This window comes from Girardinichthys multiradiatus, chromosome 14 (assembly GCF_021462225.1).
Source record: "Girardinichthys multiradiatus isolate DD_20200921_A chromosome 14, DD_fGirMul_XY1, whole genome shotgun sequence".
NCBI classification, from domain to species: Eukaryota; Metazoa; Chordata; class Actinopteri; order Cyprinodontiformes; family Goodeidae; genus Girardinichthys; species Girardinichthys multiradiatus.
In genome coordinates this window covers 16,258,905-16,282,203 of record NC_061807.1, presented here as the reverse complement: position 1 = coordinate 16,282,203, position 23,299 = coordinate 16,258,905, and the positions used below count along the sequence as shown (strand labels likewise).

The 23,299-nt window shown below is 41.0% G+C and overlaps 1 protein-coding gene across 4 annotated transcripts; it reads right to left on the bottom strand.

The window, feature by feature from the left end:
* Positions 1-297: 297 nt before the first annotated feature.
* LOC124881102 (prostaglandin D2 receptor 2-like) lies at positions 298-22,647 on the bottom strand. 4 transcript variants are annotated; one of them, XM_047386607.1, is made up of 5 exons: positions 22,034-22,180; positions 18,447-18,565; positions 7,962-8,058; positions 6,357-6,443; positions 298-4,311 (listed from the first exon to the last, which is right to left on the bottom strand). In XM_047386607.1, exon 5 carries the CDS (start codon positions 4,284-4,286, stop codon positions 3,150-3,152), a length of 1,137 nt encoding a protein of 378 aa, XP_047242563.1. In that variant the 5' UTR covers positions 4,287-4,311; positions 6,357-6,443; positions 7,962-8,058; positions 18,447-18,565; positions 22,034-22,180; the 3' UTR covers positions 298-3,149. The 4 variants fall into 4 exon arrangements, with proteins under 4 accessions (XP_047242563.1, XP_047242562.1, XP_047242560.1 ...); XM_047386606.1 differs by lacking the exons at positions 7,962-8,058; positions 22,034-22,180 and adding an exon at positions 22,211-22,647; XM_047386604.1 differs by lacking the exon at positions 7,962-8,058.
* Between the last annotated feature and the right edge of the window lie 652 nt (positions 22,648-23,299).

Sequence of the window (23,299 nt, the reverse complement as noted above, 5' to 3'; positions counted from 1 at the left end):
TTTAATATTTGCATATTTGCTGTCAGTTTTTTATAAAGACAGAACTGTTGTGAATCACTGCAAAAACAACTTTGACTGCGGACATGATGGTTGGACAGTGGTTAGGCAGTTAGTTGTGTCACCTTGTAGCAAAACGTCCTCCAGTAAGAGTCTTGGCTCTGCAGACATCTGTTTTCACTCTAACAGTGAAAAAATATCCATATTAGGGTCATTGCCATGAAGAAGGTGTAGAAAATAAATTATTACTGGTTGTACAATTGTAATGAGTGTGCTGCATTGAAACAAATCAACATTTTCTTCTTATTTCTATAACATAGATTTATTAATGTCATTTTCAACCATGAAAACAGTGATTATAAAACAATGAAGATTCACAAGAATATCCTGAGTCTTGAATAATACAAGTTTAAGAGGAAGTCAATCTATTTGAGAAAAACTGTCTGCAAAGCAGCCTGGTTGCATAAACACCTGCAGACACTGATAACATCTACAATGAGACACAACATCTCAGGCATCTGTGATCTGCCGAAAATTGTACTTATTGAAAAACAGTGTAGGTTTGACTCAGCAAACCATTACTGGTAAACACCTAAACCAAAATGAGGAAATAACATGATGTTTTGTAATCTTCAGCAAAGAGATAGTAAAAGGTTTTAGAACATCCAGTACGCAACTGCACCGTTTCATCTGCAAAAGTGTTCGGCGACCAGCCGGTCAAACACGTTTGCTGCTTTAGAGGCACCCTTGAGCCTCAAAAACAACTTTTTTTCTGTTACAGTTATTAATGTCATACTAAATACACCACAGTAAACACAATCAACAAAAGTAAAGTACTCCACACAGAGCTGTGAGAATGTGTAACTCTAAATAGTTACCAATGAACCAGCCTTTCTTTCAATCTTTTAAAGAGGTCCTTATGAATCGTTCTTAATTGTTTCTGAGGTTTTATTTTGACCAGTATATGAAGGCTGCTTCTTATAAGAAATATATGGGGCCTAAGAGATGCAGTATCCTTCAGCTAATCCCCTATTTTCAGCTACATTTTATTTGGGGTTACAATGTATTTTACTTGCAATCTTACAATCTTGCAAGTAAAGTTTATTCATAAAGCCCCACTCCCACAAAATGCTCTACAGCACAGATAAAATCTAATTACAAACAATGTAAAACAGAGTAAAAAGTTTAACACAGGAAGATCATTAAATGCAAGCCAGAGTAAAAAACAGGGTTCAACTGGTTTCCACTTCACAAGGAAATGTTTGAGGCAGATGATCCCACAGTTCTGGATACACTGACTGAAAGGACTCGTCCACCTTAGTTCTTAACTTTGTATGAGGGACAATCAGCAGCTTCTGAGCCTGTGATCAAAACCTGTTTGGTTAAAAACTTACAGAGCATGCAAAAAGGTTTTTTTTTTGTTTTTGTTTTTTTTGTCACTTGAATATTTTAAGTCATACAAACTTTAATAACAAACAAGGATATCGTAAATACAAAAGGCAGTTTTTCAAATTATCTTATTTTTAAAAGGGAGAAAATAGCGACCTGAGAGGAAATAATAGCCTCCTTTTCCAAGCAGAAAGAAATAACAGATTTATTGATATTACAGTGTAATTCAGAAGGAGGTATTATCAGAATCACTGTCTTGTTTGCATTTTAGAAAATAAACTTGACAGAGGACCATTCACTGATCTGGGTTAACATTGGACCATGGTGGAAGGACTACTCAGTTGGTGGGGCTTAAAAGAGATATCTAACTAAATATCATCAGCGTAAGTGATAGGTGTCAGAGAAAGACTGAATGGTGAGCTCACGGATATAAAAGGAAAATCATAATAGACCCAAAACTGAACCTTGTGGAACCCCAGTGGTTAGAGAGGCAGACCAATGGTGCGTTCAGACCGACCACGATTCCAGCCAATTTTTCACCTCATTCGCGTGCTGTCGCTCGCCTGACATTTTGCCACCAATTAGCGTGGCCAACGGACAACAACGCTCCACCCCGTCATCAAATAGGAGGAGCTTGAGATATGCATCTGAAAATTAAATACTTATGAATAAAATATAATTTCCTTGATGAACATAGATATACCCTGAGCAACTGCTGTGAGTTTTATACTTGTATGGCAACTTTTGTGCGGAAAAGAGGGCTATAGACGCAACACGAATTGACAGAAAAGTTCAGATTTTTCAACTCCATCGAAATTTGCTTCGCGTACATCGCGGGTTTCACTTTGCTTTCACGTTTGCTTTATTCGCCCTAATTGCGAAACTTGAATCATGTCCTTGGCATCACTTCGGTACTGAACGCGCCTCTACATAGGGTTAACATGTAAATCACTCCCTCCTGTCACATCATTCGCAGTCAGCCCGAACGCACCAGAGGAGAACCTGTCAGTCCTGATATCTTTCAGAGCCAGAATCTTCTGCCAATTCAGTAAACTGTTATGGTCAACAGTATCCTTTCTCCACTTGCTTTGTTAGCTTGGATTCTTTTACTCTTTACTTCTTATCTCAGTCAAAACTACAAAAAAGATACAAAAAACTTCTCCAGGAAAAAAGCACCGATGCAAATGAAAATTCATAGGCTTGAAGTGAATGTGGAGGTTAATGCTGGGTGCTGACATGAAACGACCCTACTGATGACCCTAAACATTGATAAGACGGACAGACAGCTAACCAGCACAACCAAGAAACAGATTGCTGATGTAAATGAGAAAACACCAACCTACAGTCCTCCCTGGAACGCTCCCGATGCAAAGCCAAAAGGATAAAGACTTTGAAAGACCTTCAGAAATCTTTAATGACAGAAAGGGGTGACTTAAGTCTTTTGTACTTTACTGTTTTTTTCTGAAATAGGTGCTGAGATGAACAATAAACAAACCTGAAACCTAGAATTGAAACCTTAGTTCTGAATTGTTGTTCTTCCCAGTGAGTTTGACCTTCATTCAATCCAGCAAGAGGCACCATGAAACACAAGTATCCTAATGGCAGAAAGATTTACAGATCGAAAAGGGCAATGATGAAGCAAAAATCAATAGGTTTAAAAGCTAATTGAAAAATGAAACTTATTTTACAGTATGTTGTATAGACCTCAGTGGCTTTTCTCGCTGAACTAAAATCAAAGCCTTCTTTTTATCTTTAAGAAGTCTTTAAGAAGTCATAATGCAGGTCTCAGTTGAGTCAACCAGTTTCGAATCCTCTGGTTTCAGACTGAACATTTTAGTTGAAAATTTATTCTTCATGGCATACTCTGAGTTGCTGATGGAGCTGCGAGCGGTGCTGCGACGCCGAGAGAATTCAGCCAGATCTTCAGCCAGGACGCTCTCCATAACCGCCCCGAGTGAATGTCTGATTTTACGGCACAGGTCGGGGCAGCTGAAGACGTACAGGATGGGGTTGAGGACGCTATTGAGGAAGCCAATCGCTGTTGAAATTGGAAGGGCTTTGGTTGCAACCTTCTGAGCAGGACTCCCGCTGGAAGCCATCACCTCTATGATGATAAAGAGGTGGTATGGAGACCAGCAGAGGACAAAGGTCACCACCACAGCTATCACGAGTCGAACAAAACGAAAAGGTCTCCGACAGCCTCTGCGTGCTAAGCTGGCATTCACAGCCACATAGCTGAGAATGATGATTATAAGAGGAATAAGAAAAGCAAAAAAGAGCTTCATAAAAGCCAAACCCTCTTTGCGTTGCCTACATAGAGCTTTCAGGTCAAAGGGCTTGCTTGGGAGATACAAGGAGTAATGGTAGTAGCACAGAAATTTGCCGTCACTAAGGGGGATGGCATCACGGAACATGAAAAAGGGGATAGTGCAGATCACAGCAAAGGCCCAAATCCCAACACAAATCTTGCCCACCAACTGTAAGCTTCGGTAGTTCTGAGCCAAGACGGGTTGCACCACCACCAGGCAGCGGTCCAGGGAAATGGCCGCCAGCAGAAAGGCACTGACAAACATGTTGAGGAAAAAGATGGAGGAATAGATGCGGCAGAAAGTCGAGCCCAATATCCAGGTGCCTCCACGGGCTAAGTAGAGGGTGAAGAAGGGCAGGGTGGATGTGGCCAGCAGGTCCGACGCTGCCAGGTTCAGGATCCAGATGCTGATGATAGAGCGATTGACACGGAAGCCTACTACTCCCAGGATGAGAAGGTTTTCTATGATCCCGATAGTAGACACGATTCCAAGGAGGGAGATGTTAAAAATGTTAAGTGAGCTCAGCTTGTCAGCAACAAATGTTTGGTTTATTATCATGGAGAAGTTGGGAGCACGACAGTCCAGGCTCATCTTGGAAGGAGGTTACCGGAGAAATCTAAAATAAAATGACAACACAAAACATTTATAATGAGAATTATTCACATAGCTCACATGGCTTCCTAGAGTGACAGAATCTGAGACAAAAATATGTTTGTATTACTTATGAACTCAGTCCAAACAAGGGAAAAAGTTAGTATACCCTCTTTTAATTCCAAGGTTAAACCTTCGATCCACTGTCTTCTGCCTATCCCAGATTGGAAGAAACCTAGACATCCCTCTGCTAGCAACACACTCTAGTCTTGCTTTGGGGATCTCAAGGCTTTCCCAGGCCACAAGGGATATATAATCCCTCCAGCAGGTTCTGGTTCTGTCCTGGAATCTCCGCCCAGTGGGACGGGGCCTGGAAAAACCTCCAAAGGAAGATGCCCAGGAGGCATCAATGATCAAATACCCAAAACACCTAAACTGACTCCTACTTTAAGTTCCTCGACCCATCTCCAAGGCTGAGCCTGGCCATTCATTTTTTTGTGGTTTAAAATAATTAAAATCTAACAAGCAATTCAGAAAAACACACAAGAGATTCCACAATGTCCTAATTTAAAGCCAAAAAAACTAAGCACACCCAATACTCAAATAGCTTGTCAAATCACCTTTAGTGGCAATATGGTCGACTCAGTGACTGCAAGGTACCAAAGCTCTGTTGCTGCAAACCTGGGTTGTGAGGGGTTTCAGTTTATTTGTATATCTTGTAGTTATTCTGATGTAACTTTGCAAACTTACTTTTTGCTGTAATAAGACATAACAGATGCATGTAAAGTCTGAGATGGATCTTTAAGGTGTTTTGTAATTTTGTTTGAGCATTGTACAGCTTGATCTTGGTGCACATCTGTTGGAAAGTTCACTCCAGGATACATTTTCAGTTATCTCTAATGTTTTCTACTTGTGAAAATCTTTTTCTCATTATATGTGTTAACGCATTATATGTGTTAACGCAAACCTATCTGGTCCAGACTAGCAAACGTTCCACACTTCTGCTATTCTAGATGTGGTCATAATGATCAGCTCATTAAGTGTTTATGATTAGCAGCTCCTGCTGCTGCTGCTTCTACTCTTTATTTCTACTGAAGAAGCAAGGGTGTACTTAGTTTTTCCCACACACAGCTTTTCCATTTTGGCTTGATAAATTATTACAGTGTCTAATCTGATTTAGTTCATATTAAACATGGAAAGAACTAGATCATTGTTTATGTCTGGATATGTTAAACTCTAGAACTGAAAGAGGGTGTACTTTCTTTTTTGCCATGACTGTATCTAATTCCAATATCGGGGTAATTTAGAAATTTAAAAAATAATTGGTATAAAAAGAAAAAGTAGTAGATAAAAATCATCTCAGATTGCTTTAACAATGTAAAAGTTTGAGCTCCTCATGAGTGTGAAAGTTGTTGCTAAAGAAAACAAACATTCAGAGGTGTAAAAAAAAATGTGTGTGTTGCTTTCCACTTTTCTGTTTTTTGTCACATTGCTTCACTTTATTTTATATAATATGTGTTTTAAAAGTTGTTGGCTGCCCTCTTTCCTCCCTGACAGACATCTTCACCCCCTGCTGCCTCAGCAGAGCACACAAGATCCCCAAGGACAGCTCAGACCCTGACTTTGGACTCTTTGACCTGTAACCTTCCAGAGTTTTACACTCTATGTCCAGACATTTCCACACTGCAAAGTAGCAGGCTTTAATCTCATTGCTAATTTGTATAATGACAATAAAGATATTCTTTTCTATTCTATCATTTGTGACCTCCAACTTGGATATTTCATAAGCAGATTCCAACTTTGCATAAACAAAATATGAACAGGAAATACTGTCAGCCAAAACAACATGGTCGCTGTTGTAGAAGAGTAGTTTGGGGTCAATGTGACACGTGAGGTCACAGTTTAAGAAGAGCATGTTCTAGAGGTCTAAAATAACTTTAAATCAAAGAAATAATAATAAAAATAATGTTCATGCAAATAAAAAAAACTGCACGTACAAACAGATGCCGATTGGTTGTTAATGGTGCGTTCTCAGAAAACCCATTTATTTAACTTACTAGTTATACTTACATACTAAAAATGAACTGCGTCGTCTCAGAAATGCTCCTCTGGGTTGGGCCGATGGAGGCCTGTTTGAAGAACTGGCTGATACAAACGCTGTAAGGATAAAACATACCAGCCATAATGTCAGCTCAGAGGTAAATCTTACTGCCTTTGGCTAACCAGTATCTCTTCAGACCACGTTTTGCTTTGTATGTCTGACATTGCTCAACTGTTGGATACTGTCTCTTTTCAAAAATATGTACAGTGCCATGCAAACATTCACATATCTGTTGGACTTTTCCACATTCTGTCAGTTTACAACCACAAGCCTCAATGTGTTTAAGGATTTTATTTGATTGACCAACACAAAGGAGTGCATAATTGTGAAGCAGAAGAAAAATGGTTCACGGTTTCAATTTTATTTCTTTTTTTATTTCTATTCAGCCCCTCCAACTCAAGACATTACAGCTCTTTCCGTTCATGTCTCTGCCAACTTTGCTGAAGTCTTTGCTTAGCTCCATGTGACGGTGGTGCAAGGGGAAACCCGTGTTCAGAGGCTTCAGCCCTCGACACAGCCGACATGGGTTTGACTCCCGACCTAGGGGACCTTTGCTGCATGTCTTCCCCCTTTCTCCGTCCCTTTCCTGTCAGCTTAGTGTCAAAAAAAAGTTGAAAAATAAAGGCCACTAGTGCCAAAAAATAAATAACTGCTTAAACTCAGTCAGATTGGGTGGAGATTCATTTTTCTTGCTTTCAACAGATTCCCATGATTAATAGTTGTCCTGTCAACTTCGTCTAAGCTCTGCAGGTCCCCCAGAGCTACCAAGGCCCTCTTGGCTTCTCCTATGATTAATACTTTCCTAGCCACACCTTGGTTCCTCTGTCTTCAAGATGTTGTTTGTTCACTAATGTTCTCTAACAAACCTCGAGGGCGTTCACAGAACATGTAGATTTACACTGAAATTCAATTAAACACAGGCTGACTTTATTTACTAATTAGGTAACTTATAAAGTTAAGTGGTTGCATTGAGTTTTACTCTAGTCTGCAATAAATCTGCAGCTGAAAGGGGATTAATAAGTCCATTAGCAGCTAATGTGCTGCCTCTGAATGTCTTTACAGCTTTATCATCATACTACCCACATCCACTGAGAACTGTAATTATTTTGAAACCTCACCGCATAACCAGTCTGTATAATCTCACTATATCAGACACCTTACAAATTAATAAACATAAGTGGTATAACTGCATCCTATTTTAAAGGTTGTCTCCAAGATGTCTTGTTAATGCACAACTAAATATCAAGGAGGAGCTATTAAGAAAAAAGGTTATTTGTGAAAACATACACTTGTTAAAATAAGCTTGTGAAAAACAGTCCAGATTAGATCAGACTGCTTGTTAGGTTGCTATTGTCATGTAGATTGTGCAAACCAGGTGAAAGCATGAAAACGGCAAGTCTGGACTAATTTTCACAGGTTAATTGACATAAATAAGCTTTAACCTAACTTCCATGATGCATTTATTCACTTTCAGGTCAAATAACAACACAAGGATGAAGATTTAGCTGTTAAACCATTTTGTATTTAAACTTGCTCAAGGGATTTAGGGTAAATATTGAATTAAAATCACTCACCGGACAACTTTGTTTGGTGTAGTCCCTGCTACAGAGTCATACACCAAAGAGCACAAGCTTTGGGTGTGTTTAAGTAAAGCAATAGGAAGTCTGAAACCTCAAGAGGAACAAAATCGTCACAGAAGAGGTGTAAAACACATATAGCATAAAATTGAACTGTTCAAACAGTTAATGGTTGTAAAAATTGTTTAAAGAAACTTACACATAGATGCAAGCAAAGAATATTATGCAAATACAAGTTACTGTTTTACAATACTTCCACTTCTTGTTGATACTGGTCTCAAAGTTTTGCTCCTGCATTAGAAACTTAATAAAAAACTTTTTACATGGTCAAAAGGTCATCTCATGAGCTTCTAACAAAACCACTGTCAGCCAAGGTCAGCCATGAGAACCTTTACAAGGATTCATTTAAAAACTGGTTGGACTGGTGCAGTAAGAGAATGGACCCGGCCTTGTTGGTTTGATTTAAGTGGAGCTTTTCCACCAAAGTGGTTCCAGTTCTGGTGCCGGATCCAGTTCTTGACTGTTGAAAAAAAGGCCCAACAAGATGATCAACAAGCCGAAAAACAACATTACATTAATAATGATCTCACAAAGTATTAAACTGCTGAAACATGTTTACCAAAGGGGCAAATGATGCATCACCAAAGGTGTTGCTATACTTGTGATTGTTCAATATTGCAAGCTTTCTGCTGCCATTTGGTATATTTCTGTTTTCAGAAAACTAAATGAGCATCTTAACTTTCGGGTTGAAGAAACAGCCAGCAAGTAATAAGATCTGCATCATTTTTTATTCAACAAGTCAGTAAGACTGACAGGTTTTTGCTGTCAGTACCAGATTTTGGTATTTTTATATCTTAACATTAATAAGCTACTTTTTAAATTGCACCTGTATTACTTTAAACAGAGGTGCCCAAGAGCTGAATGAAATGCCGATGAGCGAATTCAGCTGTTTGATTCAGGGGTGCTGCAGAAGGGATGCATCTAAAGGTTGCAGGATAGCAGCTCTTCAGGACTAAACTGAGGCATCCCAGCTTTTAAAAAGTCCCTGAAATCCATCATGCTCCTCATCTCAGTGCTTTCTCGAAGGTGCACTGCTCAGTTCATTGCACTTCTGTTTATCTTCTGCTTTATAGCCTTAAAGTTTTGGTTAATAGATTTTGAAAGCTTTTGTTTTGCAATATTGAATAGCTATTAGCAATCAGTACAGTATCTCTGTGTGAAAGCAAACGGTGCCAACTGAAGGTGTGAATTTTTTTAACTTTTACCAATATCTGAACCTGCCCAGCAGTGTGAATGTGCCCTTGGGGGGCATGACACTGAACTCCACTCTGGATTGGGGTGTATGTGTGTGTCCAAATAGAATAAAGTTATTTTTCTTGTAAAAGTACTCACAGCTAAGATTGTGCAAAATAATTGAATTTGCATCTGTGACTACATGCTCATCCAGGAGGAGTGAATGCTGCAAATCACTGACTGAATTTGACTCCACTGTTTGATAATTAAGATCAACTGGAATGTATGTACTTGACTTGAAATCTGTATGATTTGATGGGATTGACTTTGTAAAGTGCCTTGAGACGAGATGTGCTGTGAATTGGCGCTATATAAATAAATTGAATTTAATTGAATTGACTTGGCACCAGGACACCCTAGGCAGGAGGTCGATGATCGACTTTGTTGTCGTATCATCAGACCTTTGGCCGCATGTTTTGGACACTCGGGTGAAGAGAGGGGCTGAGCTGTCCACTGATCACCACCTGGTGGTGAGTTGGATCCGCTGGGGGAGGAGAAAGCCAGACAGACTTGGCAGGCCCAAGCGCATAGTGAGGGTCTGCTGGGAACGCCTGGCAGAGCCCTCAGCCAGGGATGTATTCAACTCCCACCTCCGGGAGAGCTTCGACCAGATCCCGGGGGATGTTGGAGACATAGAGTCCGAGTGGACCATGTTCTCCGCATCTATTGTCGATGCTGCTGCCCGTAGCTGTGGCCGTAAGGTCTGCGGTGCCTGTCGCGGCGGCAATCCCAGAACCCGGTGGTGGACACCGGCAGTAAGGGATGCTGTTAAGCTGAAGAAGGAGTCCTGTCGGCTGTGATTGGCTTGTGGGACTCCTGAGGCGGCTGACGGGTACCGTGAGGCCAAGCGTGCTGCGGCCCGGGCTGTGGCAGAGGCAAAAACTCGGGCCTGGGAGGAGTTTGGTGAGGCCATGGAGAAGGACTACCGGTTGGCCTCGAAGCGATTCTGGCAAACCGTCCGGCGCCTCAGGAGGGGGAAGCAGTGCTTCGCCAACACTGTTTATAGTGGGGGCGGGAGACTGCTGACCTCGACTGAGGACATTATCGGGCGGTGGAAGGAGTACTTCGAGGATCTCCTCAATCCTGCCATCACGCATTCTGTAGTGGAAACAGAGGCTGGGGACTCGGGGTTGGACTCTTTCATCACCCAGGCTGAAGTTACCGAGTTGGTTAAAAAGCTCCGCGGTGGCAAGGCTTCAGGGGTGGATGAGATCCACCCTGAGTACCTCAAGTCTCTGGATGTTGTAGGGCTGTCATAGTTGACACGTCTCTTCAACATTGCGTGGCGGTCGGGGACAGTGCCTCTGGACTGGCAGACTGGGGTGGTGGTCCCCCTTCATAAGAAGGAGGGTGTGTTCCAACTACAGGGGGATCACACTCCTCAGCCTCCCTGGTAAGGCCTACGCCAGGGTATTGGAGAGGAGAGTCCGACCGATAGTCAAACCTCGGCTTCAGGAGGAGCAGTGTGGTTTTTGTCCCGGCCGTGGAACACTGGACCAGCTCTATACCCTCTACAGGGTGCTCGAGGGTTCAAGGGAGTTTGCCCAACCGGTTCACATGTGTTTTGTGGACCTGGAGAAGGCATTCGACTGTGTCCCTCGTGATGCCCTGTGGGGGGTGCTCCAGGAGTATGGAATCGGCGGCCCTTTATTAGGGGCCATCCGGTCCCTGTACGAGCGGAGCAGGAGTTTGGTCCGCATTGCCGGCACTAAGTCGGACCTGTTCCCAGTGCATGTTGGACTCCGGCAGGGCTGCCCTTTGTCACCGGTCCTGTTCATAACTTTTATGGACAGGATTTCTAGACGCAGCCAAGGGCCGGAGGGGGTCGGGTATGGGGACCAGTGGATTTCGTCTCTTCTTTTTGCAGATGACGTGGTCCTGCTGGCCCCCTCTAGCCAAGACCTACAGCATGCGCTGTGGCGGTTCGCAGCCGAGTGTGAAGCGGCTGGGATGAGGATCAACTCCTCCAAGTCCGAGGCCAGGGTACTCGACCGGAAAAGGGTGGCTTGTCCTCTTCAGGTTGGAGGGGAGTTCCTGCCTCAAGTGGAGAAGTTTATGTATCTCAGGGTCTTGTTCATGAGTGAGGGAAGAATGGAGCGGGAGATCGACAGACGGATCGGTGCGGCTGCCACAGTAATGGGGTCGCTGTGCCGGTCCGTTGTGGTGAAGTGAGAGCTGAGCCGAAAAGCAAAGCTCTCAATTTACCGGTCGGTCTACGTTCCTACCTTCACCTATGGCCATGAACTTTGGGTCATGACCAAAAGAACGAGATCCCGGATACAAGCGGCTGAAATGAGCTTCCTCCGTAGGGTGGCCGGGTACTCCCTTAGAGATAGGGTGAGGAGCTCGGCCATCCGGCAGGGGCTCGGAGTAGAGCCGCTGCTCCTCCACATCGAGAGGAGCCAGTTGAGGTGTCTCGGGCATCTATACCGGATGCCTCCTGGACGCCTTCCTCGGGAGGTGTTCCAGGCACGTCCCACCGGGAGGAGGCCCAGGGGACGGCCCAGGACACGCTGGAGGGACTATGTCTCTCGGCTGGCCTGGGAACGCCTTGGGCTCCCCCTGGAGGAACTGGAGGAGGTGTCTGGAGAGAGGGACGTCTGGGCGTCTCTGTTGAGTCTGCTGCCCCCGCGACCCGGTCCCGGATAAGCGGAAGACGACGAGTACGAGTACGAGTAATTGAATTGAAATTATGTCTACAGGTGATACTGTAAATAACAAAATATAATTAAGATTATTTAGGCACATTCCACTTTCAAGCTAACAGCTAATCAAAGTCAAGCTAACAGCTAATCAGACTGAAGCTAACAGCTAACCAGAGTCACGCTACCAGCAAAATGTTTTTACATTGGTAAACATTATGTAAAATACAAAGCATTAGTCTTTTAAAGACTACATTTTTGCCTTAATTTTCAATTTCTCATTTTCAGTTTTCAGCAAAGTGTCTGATGCAGTGGTGTAAAGGACGCTGCCACTGGACTCTACAGCAGTGGCAGCACATTCTCTGGAGTGAAGAATCAAGCTTCTTCATCTGGCAATCTCGTGGACGAGTCTGGGTTTGACGGTTGCCAGGAGAATGGTACTTGTCTGGCTGTATTGTGCCAAGTGTAAAGTTTGGCGGAGAGGGAATTATGCTGTTGGGTTGATTTTCATGAGATGGGGTTGGCCCTTTAGTTCCAGGGAAAGGAACTCTGAATGTTTCAGCTCAACAAGACATTTTGGACAATTCCACGCTCCCAACTTTGTGCGAACAGTTTCCTCTTGAATGTTTCCAACATGAATGTTCCAACATGAATGTTTCCAACATGAATGTTTCCAACATGAATGTGCATCAGGGCACAAAGCAAGGTCCATGAAGACTGGCCTGCACAGAGTCCTGACCTCAACTCAAAAGAACTCCGTTTGGATGAATTAGGGTAGAGACTGAGATCCAGGCCTTGTGGCCAAATATCAGTGTATGACCTCACATACGTGTTTCTGGAAGAATGGTCATAAATCCTCATGAACACACTCCTAAACCTTGTGGACAGCCTTCCCAGAAGGGCTGAAGTTGTTATAGCTGCAAAGTGTGGACCAACGTCGTAGTAAACCTTATGGATTAAGAATGGGATGTAATTTAAGTTCATGTGCAAGTCAAGGTGGGTGAGTGAGTACTTTAGCAACATAGTTTATCTGCAGATCTCTTTTCTACAAAAATCACACTGCTTTGTTTGGTTAGTTACAATATTGTATCTTTAGTTTGTTGTTATGTAGGTAAAAAAATATTTATTTATTTTTTATTTTAAACGGTTCACGTATCAAAACAACACTACTGAAGCAGATTTGCATTTTAGCACCAATGCACTTGGTATGGGCTTCTTCCAGTGTCTGTGCTGTATGCACAATATTGTTCAGACTCTTTCTGTGGTGACATTGTCCATGCAGAAGCCAATGCAATCCAGCACAGAAGAGGTATAAGTATTAATTTGGTTAATTTCAGAGTTCTGCTTTCTGTGCAACAAAATACACATGATGTAGCATTAACATTTGAATGCTTGGTTGCAGCAGGATCAACTAAAATGATGAATTTTATAAGAAGTGCTTTTAGGAAAACATCTTTAACACCTCCTAACCACCTGCTTTGCATTCATGCTTGCATCAGGTTTCTTCACTGCACTGATGCATGAATAATGTTTCACACTTAGAAGTTACTTTTCATAAAAGTGTCTGCTGACAGTAAAAAAAGAAAACACCCTCTGTCAAATCTAGAGTTAACTAATAAATGATCTGACATTTACCAGGTCATCCAGTTATTTAAATTCATATTCAAGAGCACGAAAACATGCATTATAGATTACACTGTTGTAATGTTTATTAAACAAGTTTGGAGCAAACATGGAAAAAATTGTGGCAAAACAAAAATGGAGGGGCACATATACTTTAACTGTTAATCTTGACTCACAATATGCATAAAATAAATAAACTGAAAGCCACATATAGGCATGTGAGATTATCAGAATAAGAAGGAAATTGAAAAGGACAACACAACCACATTAGATCATTAGACCATACAGTTTAAGTTTAACAATTTTGCCAAATACTAAGGAAATGTATATAAACTTTTGAATTTGAAGAAAGTTTAAAAACAAATCTCTCAATATTCATTATTTAGGTTCAGACAGTCAGAGCAAAAGGTTTTGTGTCTTTTTAAACAAAGTAAGCAAGCAAGCAAATATCTGGTTTCAGTTGTATGCAAATACGCGGTTTCATCATCATCTCCTCTCTGTAGTTATGTAGTGTTTACACATGCAAGCTACAAGCTGTACTAACAGAAAAAAAAAAAATGACTAAGAGAAAAATGTCAAACTTACATGTAAACATATTCTCACTGAAAATGACCTGTACTGTGACAGGGTATGTTGTAATAACGAGAGCTGGAAAAAAATCACCTTAAATGTCTTCACCCCCAGATAAGTATTGATACTGCATCAAACCGGGTCTATACGCCTACTGCTACAGTCATTTAAAGGCAGAGAAAGCTTCAAAGATTTTATCACCATTAAAGAAAATATGAATGACTCAAGAAGATATATTGGCGAAATAAAACTGATGATTATCGACCTCCCTCAATGTCAAAACACAGCACAGGCAACAGAAATACCCACAAAGGCTAGCCTCTGTTGAGAAACAGTGTGAGTTTAGTCTGAGGGACTGGGATTTGGGGGATTTCAGCTAGAGGATATGAGGCCCAGTTAGGCTACATTTATGTGGTGTTTGTGGTCTGAAAACACCACAGCGATTTCTACCATTTACACGGTTTACAACTGACGTTTTAAAAATAAAGATGTTGAAGGCGTCTCTGCTGATGGCATGTTGGAATGTGTCACAACTTTCAACTTTCAGGACCTCAAGTCAGTAGAAAGCAAGAAGCAAAGCAGAAGTTGCCAAACCTGAGGACAGGCAAGGTGTTCATGTGGTCTATCCAATAGACACCAATAGAACTGCTGGTAAATCACCAAGAGATGCTTGTTTCTTGTTATCTTTGTCAGGCTGTATGAAATCATACTACATACATGTGGTATGGATCGCACTGACCCCTGCTGTTTGATTGGTGTATTGACACCCCAGGGCTCATATCTTCAGTTGGTAGCACTGTTGCCTTGCAGCAACAAGATCACAGGTTCGTATCCGCATGGAGTTTACATGTTCTCCTCCGGGTTTTCTAGCATCCCCCCCACAGTCCAAAAAACATGGCTGTTGGATTAATTGGTCTGTTAGTTATGAGTGTGTGCATGCATGGTTGCGCATTATGTTGACCTGTGATTGGGCTGATGACCCGTCCAGAGTGTAACCCGCCTTTCGCCCAATGACAGCTGATAGCGCAAGGACAAGCGGGTATAGACAATGGATGGATGGATTATATGTACTTTAAATAAAGGTTTATATATAATATTTTATACGTAACTCTTCCTGCTCATTTTCAATACATGATGGTCAGTCAGTTTCTACCACTTATTCCATAGTGGGTCACAGGGGAGCTGGTGCCTATCTCCAGCAGTCTATGGGCGAGAGGCAGGTTACACCCTGGACAGGTCATCAGTCCATCGCAGGGCAACACACATACAACCATACACACACTCGTTCATACACCTAAGGGCAATTTAGAGTTACCAATTAACCTAACAGACATGTCTTTGGACTGTGGGAGGAAGCCAGAGTACCCGGTGAGAACCCACGCATGCACAGGGAGAACATGCAAACTCCATGCAGAAAGACCCCTGGCTGGGAATCGAACCCAGGACCATCTTGCTGCAAGGCAACAGTGCTACCAACTGCGCCACCGTGCAGCCAATACATGATGGTATTACACATTATTTTATCTATTGAGTAAATGTCAAACATATTATTTAGGTAAAAGAGAGAAAGAAAGTCTGTATTTGGGTATTCTAAGAGACATCATGACTAAGTGCTCTTACACAATGCAGGACAGAAATTAGCCACTGCCCTTTCATTTTTCTACTCGGTAAAGTGTAGCTGCCGGAAGGCCGTTGAACTTTTGTCTTCTCTGCAGCAGAGTGAAGCAGTTAAACTAACTCTAATTCCATGAACCACACAGTTATCCGCTCCATGTCTGCAGAGATTTAAGGATTTTTTTACAGTTTCCATGTATGTAAAGAATACTGTAAGACTTTAACATCAACATGTGACATATTGCAGAGTTAAACCACCAACTCAATTAAATTACCCCTCTTACAGATTTATTCTTCTGAAATTAAAAAGAATCTGACTCTGTGTGTAAATATGAAAGTTTGGGCTCAAATTCAACCCATCATTGTTGCTCAATTAAAACAATCCTCAACAGGAGGGGTTCTCAAACCTTTTAGGTCGAGCCTCCTTCAGAGGAACAGCATTTTCCAGCCCTTCCTGATCTCAACAAACCAGAAAAACAAGGGTCAAGTATAGTTTTAGTTTAAAAAAAGACCAATAGAGTATGTATTTCCTTTTTTTCAGTTATTTCTCTATTTCTGTTAAGAAGAAAATTACTTACTTTTCATTTGTCTTCCTGATTGTTTATTATATGTATATATATGATATGTATATTATAAAGAAGTGATAAAGTAGTAACCATACTTTTATAGATCAGACATTAATAATTCAAGGTTTGAAAAAGATATTTATATGTTTAAAGCTAATATGTGTAACTAATTTGTAAAACTGAATATTTTTGATTGATTGTTTGGACTCAAAATGTTGATATACTTGTTACAGTATATTTTCACATAGTAACTCTCACCGACATCCACAGAACATCTCCTGTATTACAATATACCTGTTTTTGGTGATTTTCTGGTGAAAATAGACCCAAAGAGTCTACAGTGATGTACTCTTGATGGCAGTTGTTGCTGCCAAATGTGTTTTTGTATAGCTTCATTCCCTGTTAATAAATGAAATAATTACTTAAAAACGATGTTTTACATTTACTTAGGTCATGTTTGTCTGCTACATTTTTTTCAATGATCTGAAACATTAAAGCGGGACAAAAAAGCAAAACAGAAGAAATCTTAAAGGGGAGCAAATACATTTTCACAGGTAATTACATAGATGTGAGTGTGTGCATTTTGTTCACTTAGTTTACAACAATAAAAGGACATTGAACAGTTAATTCTAACATGACACATTGGGATAAAACTACCTCATAAAGACAACCTAATAAAAGGTTACTGCTTTTTATTAGGTTGTCTTAATTTGGGTTTGTATGGAGAGCCGTTTAATTCAAAATTAAATAAATAAATACTGCTATTGATAAATTATTAATAAATATTCCGTGAAATAAATAAATATTCCCATGAAATAAAACAAAATACTTATGTTAAAAGACAATGAGGGGCGGAGTTTTATCTGTGGGCCGAGCTCAATTTGTGGCTGTGAGCGGCAGAATTGGCTGGAGCTGCCACAGCATGCCGGCGGGTGCCAGGGGATTCAGCGAGGATGACAGAAGGTGCCAGACCAGCCGTAGAAGCATGACACTGCCTGCCAGAAGACAACATGCCAGATTCTGCGAGGTATCCCCTGGGTCCCTCCCCTGGCTCCGGCCGTAAAAGCCTGCCACGGTGATTGCCGCTGTTTTTGTGGAAACCAATGCTGATTATCAGCAAACGGGATGTCATTATTGTTATAGCCTGTTACTTTTAAATGATGATGTCTTTATTGGTTTCTATTTAATAAACAGCGTTAGACCCATAACATAAGGTGGCTGTATTTACTTGAGATGGGGAAAAAATAGCACTATGTGTGTGTATGACGTGCTGAAAAGATGACAAAGACTTATTGCACAAACAGCTTCGACAAAAACAGCAGCAACCGCCATGGCAGGCTTTTACGGCCGGTCTGGCACCAGGGAAGCCAGGGGCTTCCACGCAGAATCCCCTGGCTCCCCCGGGCATGCCGTGGCACTGGCGGCAGCAGCTCCCCATGCTGTGGCACTGGCGGCACCTCCAGCCAATTGCTGGCCACTGCCACGAATTGAGCTCGGCCCTGCTGTCCCAGCGCCGCCCAACAGATAAAACTCTGCCCCCTCATTTAGATATAAGAGAATGAAATAAAAAGAACTTAAAATAAAAAGCGGAGTTAAAAAGTAAAAGTCACTGAAATACGTAAAGTAGCTTTACAAAATAAAAGTGTCACAAAACAAAACTGCATTATGACATAAATAAATAATAATAAAATAAGCAAATTAAATCAATCTTGAAATGTATTAAATAAAATAAGATCAAATTTTCTTTTAACATAATTATTTTTGTTTTATTTCATGGGGATATTTATTAATAATTTATCAATAGCAGTATTTATGTACTTATTCTATTTTGAATGAAACGGCTTTCCATAGAGTTGTTCTGTGGAAGGATGGGCATTTGTTTCAGGGTGGTAAGGGAGAGACGGGGGCTGCTGACGGCATAACAGAAGGTGGACCTCCCTTTGGCCCCCATTCATCCAAGAACCGCCCCTGCAGAAAGCTACGCACACACACCCACGCTAATATCAAACACCTCTTATTCCAACTATCTGACTTCACTTTATGACGACGAGAATATCATCAAGCAGAATAAACAAACAAAAGTATAAAAAAAAAACTGCTGTAAATATAAGTTATTTGGCATGAAAACATTTAATTAAAAGCTCCAACTCTTCCCTCGCAGGTTAGTTACTTACTGAACGTCTGTGATGGTCCCGGGTGGATTCCGGTTTTCCGCTGCAGGCTCGGTTCGCGTTCATGCGAAAACGGGCGTTTCCGCTCAAAACTTGAGGATCGACCAACAAATAAAAAAGTTCTGGAGGAAAAAAAAACCCAAAAAAACTATGAAATGAAAGTTATCTAGACACCTCATTCTGAGATAAGACGCAGTCTTGCAGAGGTATGAGGAAGGCCAGGAGAGATTGCTGCAGAAAACTCATTGCTGTCCTCGAAGACACGGTTAGTGTAAACTGGGTCAGACTCTGGCACCAAAAGCTTTCTGTGGAAAATATTCTTTCTGCTCTGGCTCCAGACCCCAACACAGCTGCGTGTCAGTATCTTCTGTTTTTCTACTTTACTTTCCCATAGTAAAATCAGTCCGAGTGGTTTTGTCACCTAGAGGAAACTTCATTATCTGCATTTAACAGGAACTTACAGCTTTATCATAAATGCATCTTTGGAATAACATACAAGATTATTAAAATATGCATCCAGGGTATTTAGGGAGTGCCTCCTCCTGTAAACAGAAAGTAAGATTCATGTCCATGTTCCTCAATGACTAAGTGAGGAAAAAAAAAAAAAAGGAGTCTTACCAAAGATCCTTAATTCAAGCTCCTATGTTAGAGTTAAAGGACTCCCATCACCGAATTCACGAGAAAATCATAATCTGAACATCTTCAGATCTCTTTATTTAAACCCTTCTTGCATGTGGCAATGAGTATGCATAACTAAAGGGAAAAATGCATGTTAATGGATGCAAAGCAATTCCGAAAGAAGAGCAACCGAAACAAAAACAATGAACTTGCAACCCAAACGGGACCTAAAACAGGAAAAATAAGCACGTTTCACCTCTTTTTCAGCTATTGAAATCGCTGTAAAAGGTGACTTTAGCAGCATCTGTGCAAAGTGTCTGAGAGTGTTGATAGAGTTTCTTAAAATATTTGTTGGATTATTGCAGAGGTGGGTAGTTTATATTTTTACTCAAGTAGAAGCAAAGAACATATTTGATAGGCTGTAGTAGCGAGTACTTGAGTAGAACTGTTTAATCTGATTTAGACAAATTACTTGTCTAAATCAGATACTTTGAATAATAGAATTGCAAAATGAATACAAATAAATCACATCATTACAGAATAAAACATGTAGGCAGTAGAAAAACACATTTCCAAATGTCACAACATAAAACTTTTGAAAACAGTGACAACATCTACAGTTTATAGTTAATTCACTTGACCTCCAAATGGCACAACAGGCTGAGGAGATAGAAAATAAAATTAGAACAATGAAGCTTGGCAGACGTGTGTCTGTTTCTGGATTAGAAGCAGTCACGTTTTTTTTAACCCAGAAACAGTTTTCCAGAATTAGAGTTATGAAGTTAGAAAGGATTTAGAAAAAACCTACTTTTCCATTTTCAGTTCTCTTTCTTGTCTTGTTCTTGAGCAATCAAGTTAGCTGCAATATTTCCTGTTCCAGTGAACTACGAAGTATCGTCTGGTGCTTTGATGAAACCCTCACACACTGAACTTTAAGCCAAGGAAGCAAAATATGAAATGTTCATTTGATTGTTTCTTTCAAACTCAATGAAAGTGGTGAAAAAATTAAACCTTTACCTTTAAACTGAATAAAAGGTAGTTATGGTAGGACCTGCATTTATTCATTTCTGACAGTGTAAACGTGATGTTCTTCAAATTTTTAATTTAGCGTCCTAGTTTAAGTAATTACACAGCTATACAGGGGTTGGACAATAAAACTGAAACACCTGGTTTTAGACCACAATAATTTATTAGTATGGTGTAGGGCCTCCTTTTGCGGCCAATACAGCATCAATTCTTCTTGGGAATGACATATACAAGTCCTGCACAGTGGTCAGAGGGATTTTAAGCCATTCTTCTTGCAGGATAGTGGCCGGGTCACTACGTGATACTGGTGGAGGAAAACGTTTCCTGACTCGCTCCTCCAAAACACCCCAAAGTGGCTCAATAATATTTAGATCTGGTGACTGTGCAGGCCATGGGAGATGTTCAACTTCACTTTCATGTTCATCAAACCAATCTTTCACCAGTCTTGCTGTGTGTATTGGTGCATTGTCATCCTGATACACGGCACCGCCTTCAAGATACAATGTTTGAACCATTGGATGCACATGGTCCTCAAGAATGGTTCGGTAGTCCTTGGCAGTGACGCGCCCATCTAGCACAAGTATTGGGCCAAGGGAATGCCATGATATGGCAGCCCAAACCATCACTGATCCACCCCCATGCTTCACTCTGGGCATGCAACAGTCTGGGTGGTACGCTTCTTTGGGGCTTCTCCACACCGTAACTCTCCTGGATGTGGGGAAAACAGTAAAGGTGGACTCATCAGAGAACAATACATGTTTTACATTGTCCACAGCCCAAGATTTGTGCTCCTTGCACCATTGAAACCGACGTTTGGCATTGGCATGAGTGACCAAAGGTTTGGCTATAGCAGCCCGGCCGTGTATATTGACCCTGTGGAGCTCCCAACGGACAGTTCTGGTGGAAACAGGAGAGTTGAGGTGCACATTTAATTCTGCCGTGATTTGGGCAGCCGTGGTTTTATGTTTTTTGGATACAATCCGGGTTAGCACCCGAACATCCCTTTCAGACAGCTTCCTCTTGCGTCCACAGTTAATCCTGTTGGATGTGGTTCGTCCTTCTTGGTGGTATGCTGACATTACCCTGGATACCGTGGCTCTTGATACATCACAAAGACTTGCTGTCTTGGTCACAGATGCGCCAGCAAGACGTGCACCAACAATTTGTCCTCTTTTGAACTCTGGTATGTCACCCATAATGTTGTGTGCATTTCAATATTTTGAGCAAAACTGTGCTCTTACCCTGCTAATTGAACCTTCACACTCTGCTGTTACTGGTGCAATGTGCAATCAATGAAGACTGGCTACCAGGCTGGTCCAATTTAGCCATGAAACCTCCCACACTAAAATGACAGGTGTTTCAGTTTCATTGTCCAACCCCTGTATCTTTGTGTGGAGTCAGAGCCAGTCCACTCTCCAGCTAATGTCAACAAGTTGTTTAACTGATTTAAACAACATTGCGTTGTTGCTCTTTATTTCAATTTCACATCACCATAAATAAGCCATGCTGCACACGTGCTAAACAGTCTAACTAAACAGTCAGCTTTCCTGATGGGAATTCTTCCATTAGTGAAGGTTCCAAGATGATTGCATAATTTTTTATGTTGTGCAGCTTCACTAGCCGGACCATCAACATTAAACCAGCAGTACATTAGTCTACCAGAGATATGTAAAGCTAGGGGCTACCTGTGAAGCATCAACTCACATACATCTATAACAAACTAATTAACATAATTAAATTCATCTGTGATTGCTCATTTCCAAGAGATGAATCCTTGTAATCCAGAATGTAATAAATGTCAGACAGGGACTTACCCTAAGACTAAACTACAGTTACAAGGCAGCAGTTCCAGAGCGACTTGAATTTGATAGATTAATATAAGCTATAAAATGCAATAAAGAATTTTTAAATATTTATGTGCAAAGCTTAAAAAAAGTAGTTTTTACCTTCAGCAGTGTGAGCTTATTCCTCAGCATAAGCAAAACCCTCCATCTACTGATTTCCTTTCAACTTGATTAGTGAACCATCTATATCTTCTCTAGAGTTTCAGTTCCCTAAAACATGTCTGAGAAAGCTTGAGTCCATCTAGTGCATTTAACAGAAACACATTATAAAATACTCACTTTTCTGCTTAGTTGACGGTTTGGAAAAAAGGCATTTTTCATTTACATATTAAAGATTTTTTTTACTTATAGTGTACAAGAAAATGAGACCGTTAAATAAAAACATGAGACAATTGGATCTTCAAACCATTATTGTGAAATAATCTTGCTGTTGGACCTCCTCCCTGTACATTGATTCGCCAATCCAATAAACGAGTCCTGCTACTGTGGTATCATCCATAAAATAAATCATTAGGTTTTATGTGTGAATGCACTACTGTGTGAAAAGTGATGGGCTGAGCACACGACCTTGAGGTGTCCCAGTTATCAGTGTGTTGGGAGTTGGAGATGGTTTTCCCAATGTGGAATGACTGTGGTCTCTCAGTCCGGAAACCCAGAATCCAGTGTTGAGCCCAGCTGTAGGAAGGAACATAGACTGAACTACACACAGGGAACAAAAGAGATTGGTAAAAACTCTGATTTCCAGAATGCACAATATGAACCAAATTTTATGAGAGCGGGTTTCCGTCCATTGGGTTTATTTAGTCTGTAAAAAAAATAGCGTTTGGCAGGTTCCTAGATTTGGGCTGGTTTTCCGAACATTTGGCAAGTTTTTATAAAGTATTTATAGGAAAATTCTATCAAAATAATTGTGTGACAGAAAACTAAAAAACGTAAATATTTCTATAAAATATTGTGTTCTTGCACTTCAGTTCATTTATTTTGAAATGTATCGAATCAGTTGAACCAGACGTAATCAATCAGTAGTTGTCATTGGTTAATCAAGTGTTACTGTGAAACGGTATTGGCCAATGTCAATTGTAAAAACGGCAAATGTGGTCAAGTATTCAACTAAGCCACACCGAGGTGTGTTGACCAAAAACGTTGTGAATTGAGTATATATGTCGCTTGTCACACGTCTATTAATACAGTCGATGACTTATCGGATATTACTGAAGACACGGCATAAAATATGTCTGCATAATCCCCTTAAAGTGCTAAATTGTGTCACAGTTATCCCTGATGCTAAAGCTATAACCCTGCTAAGGCTAAATCGGTAGCCACCATTAGTTCTACTGTGTTTATGACACCGCTCAGTCTGGTTGTGCT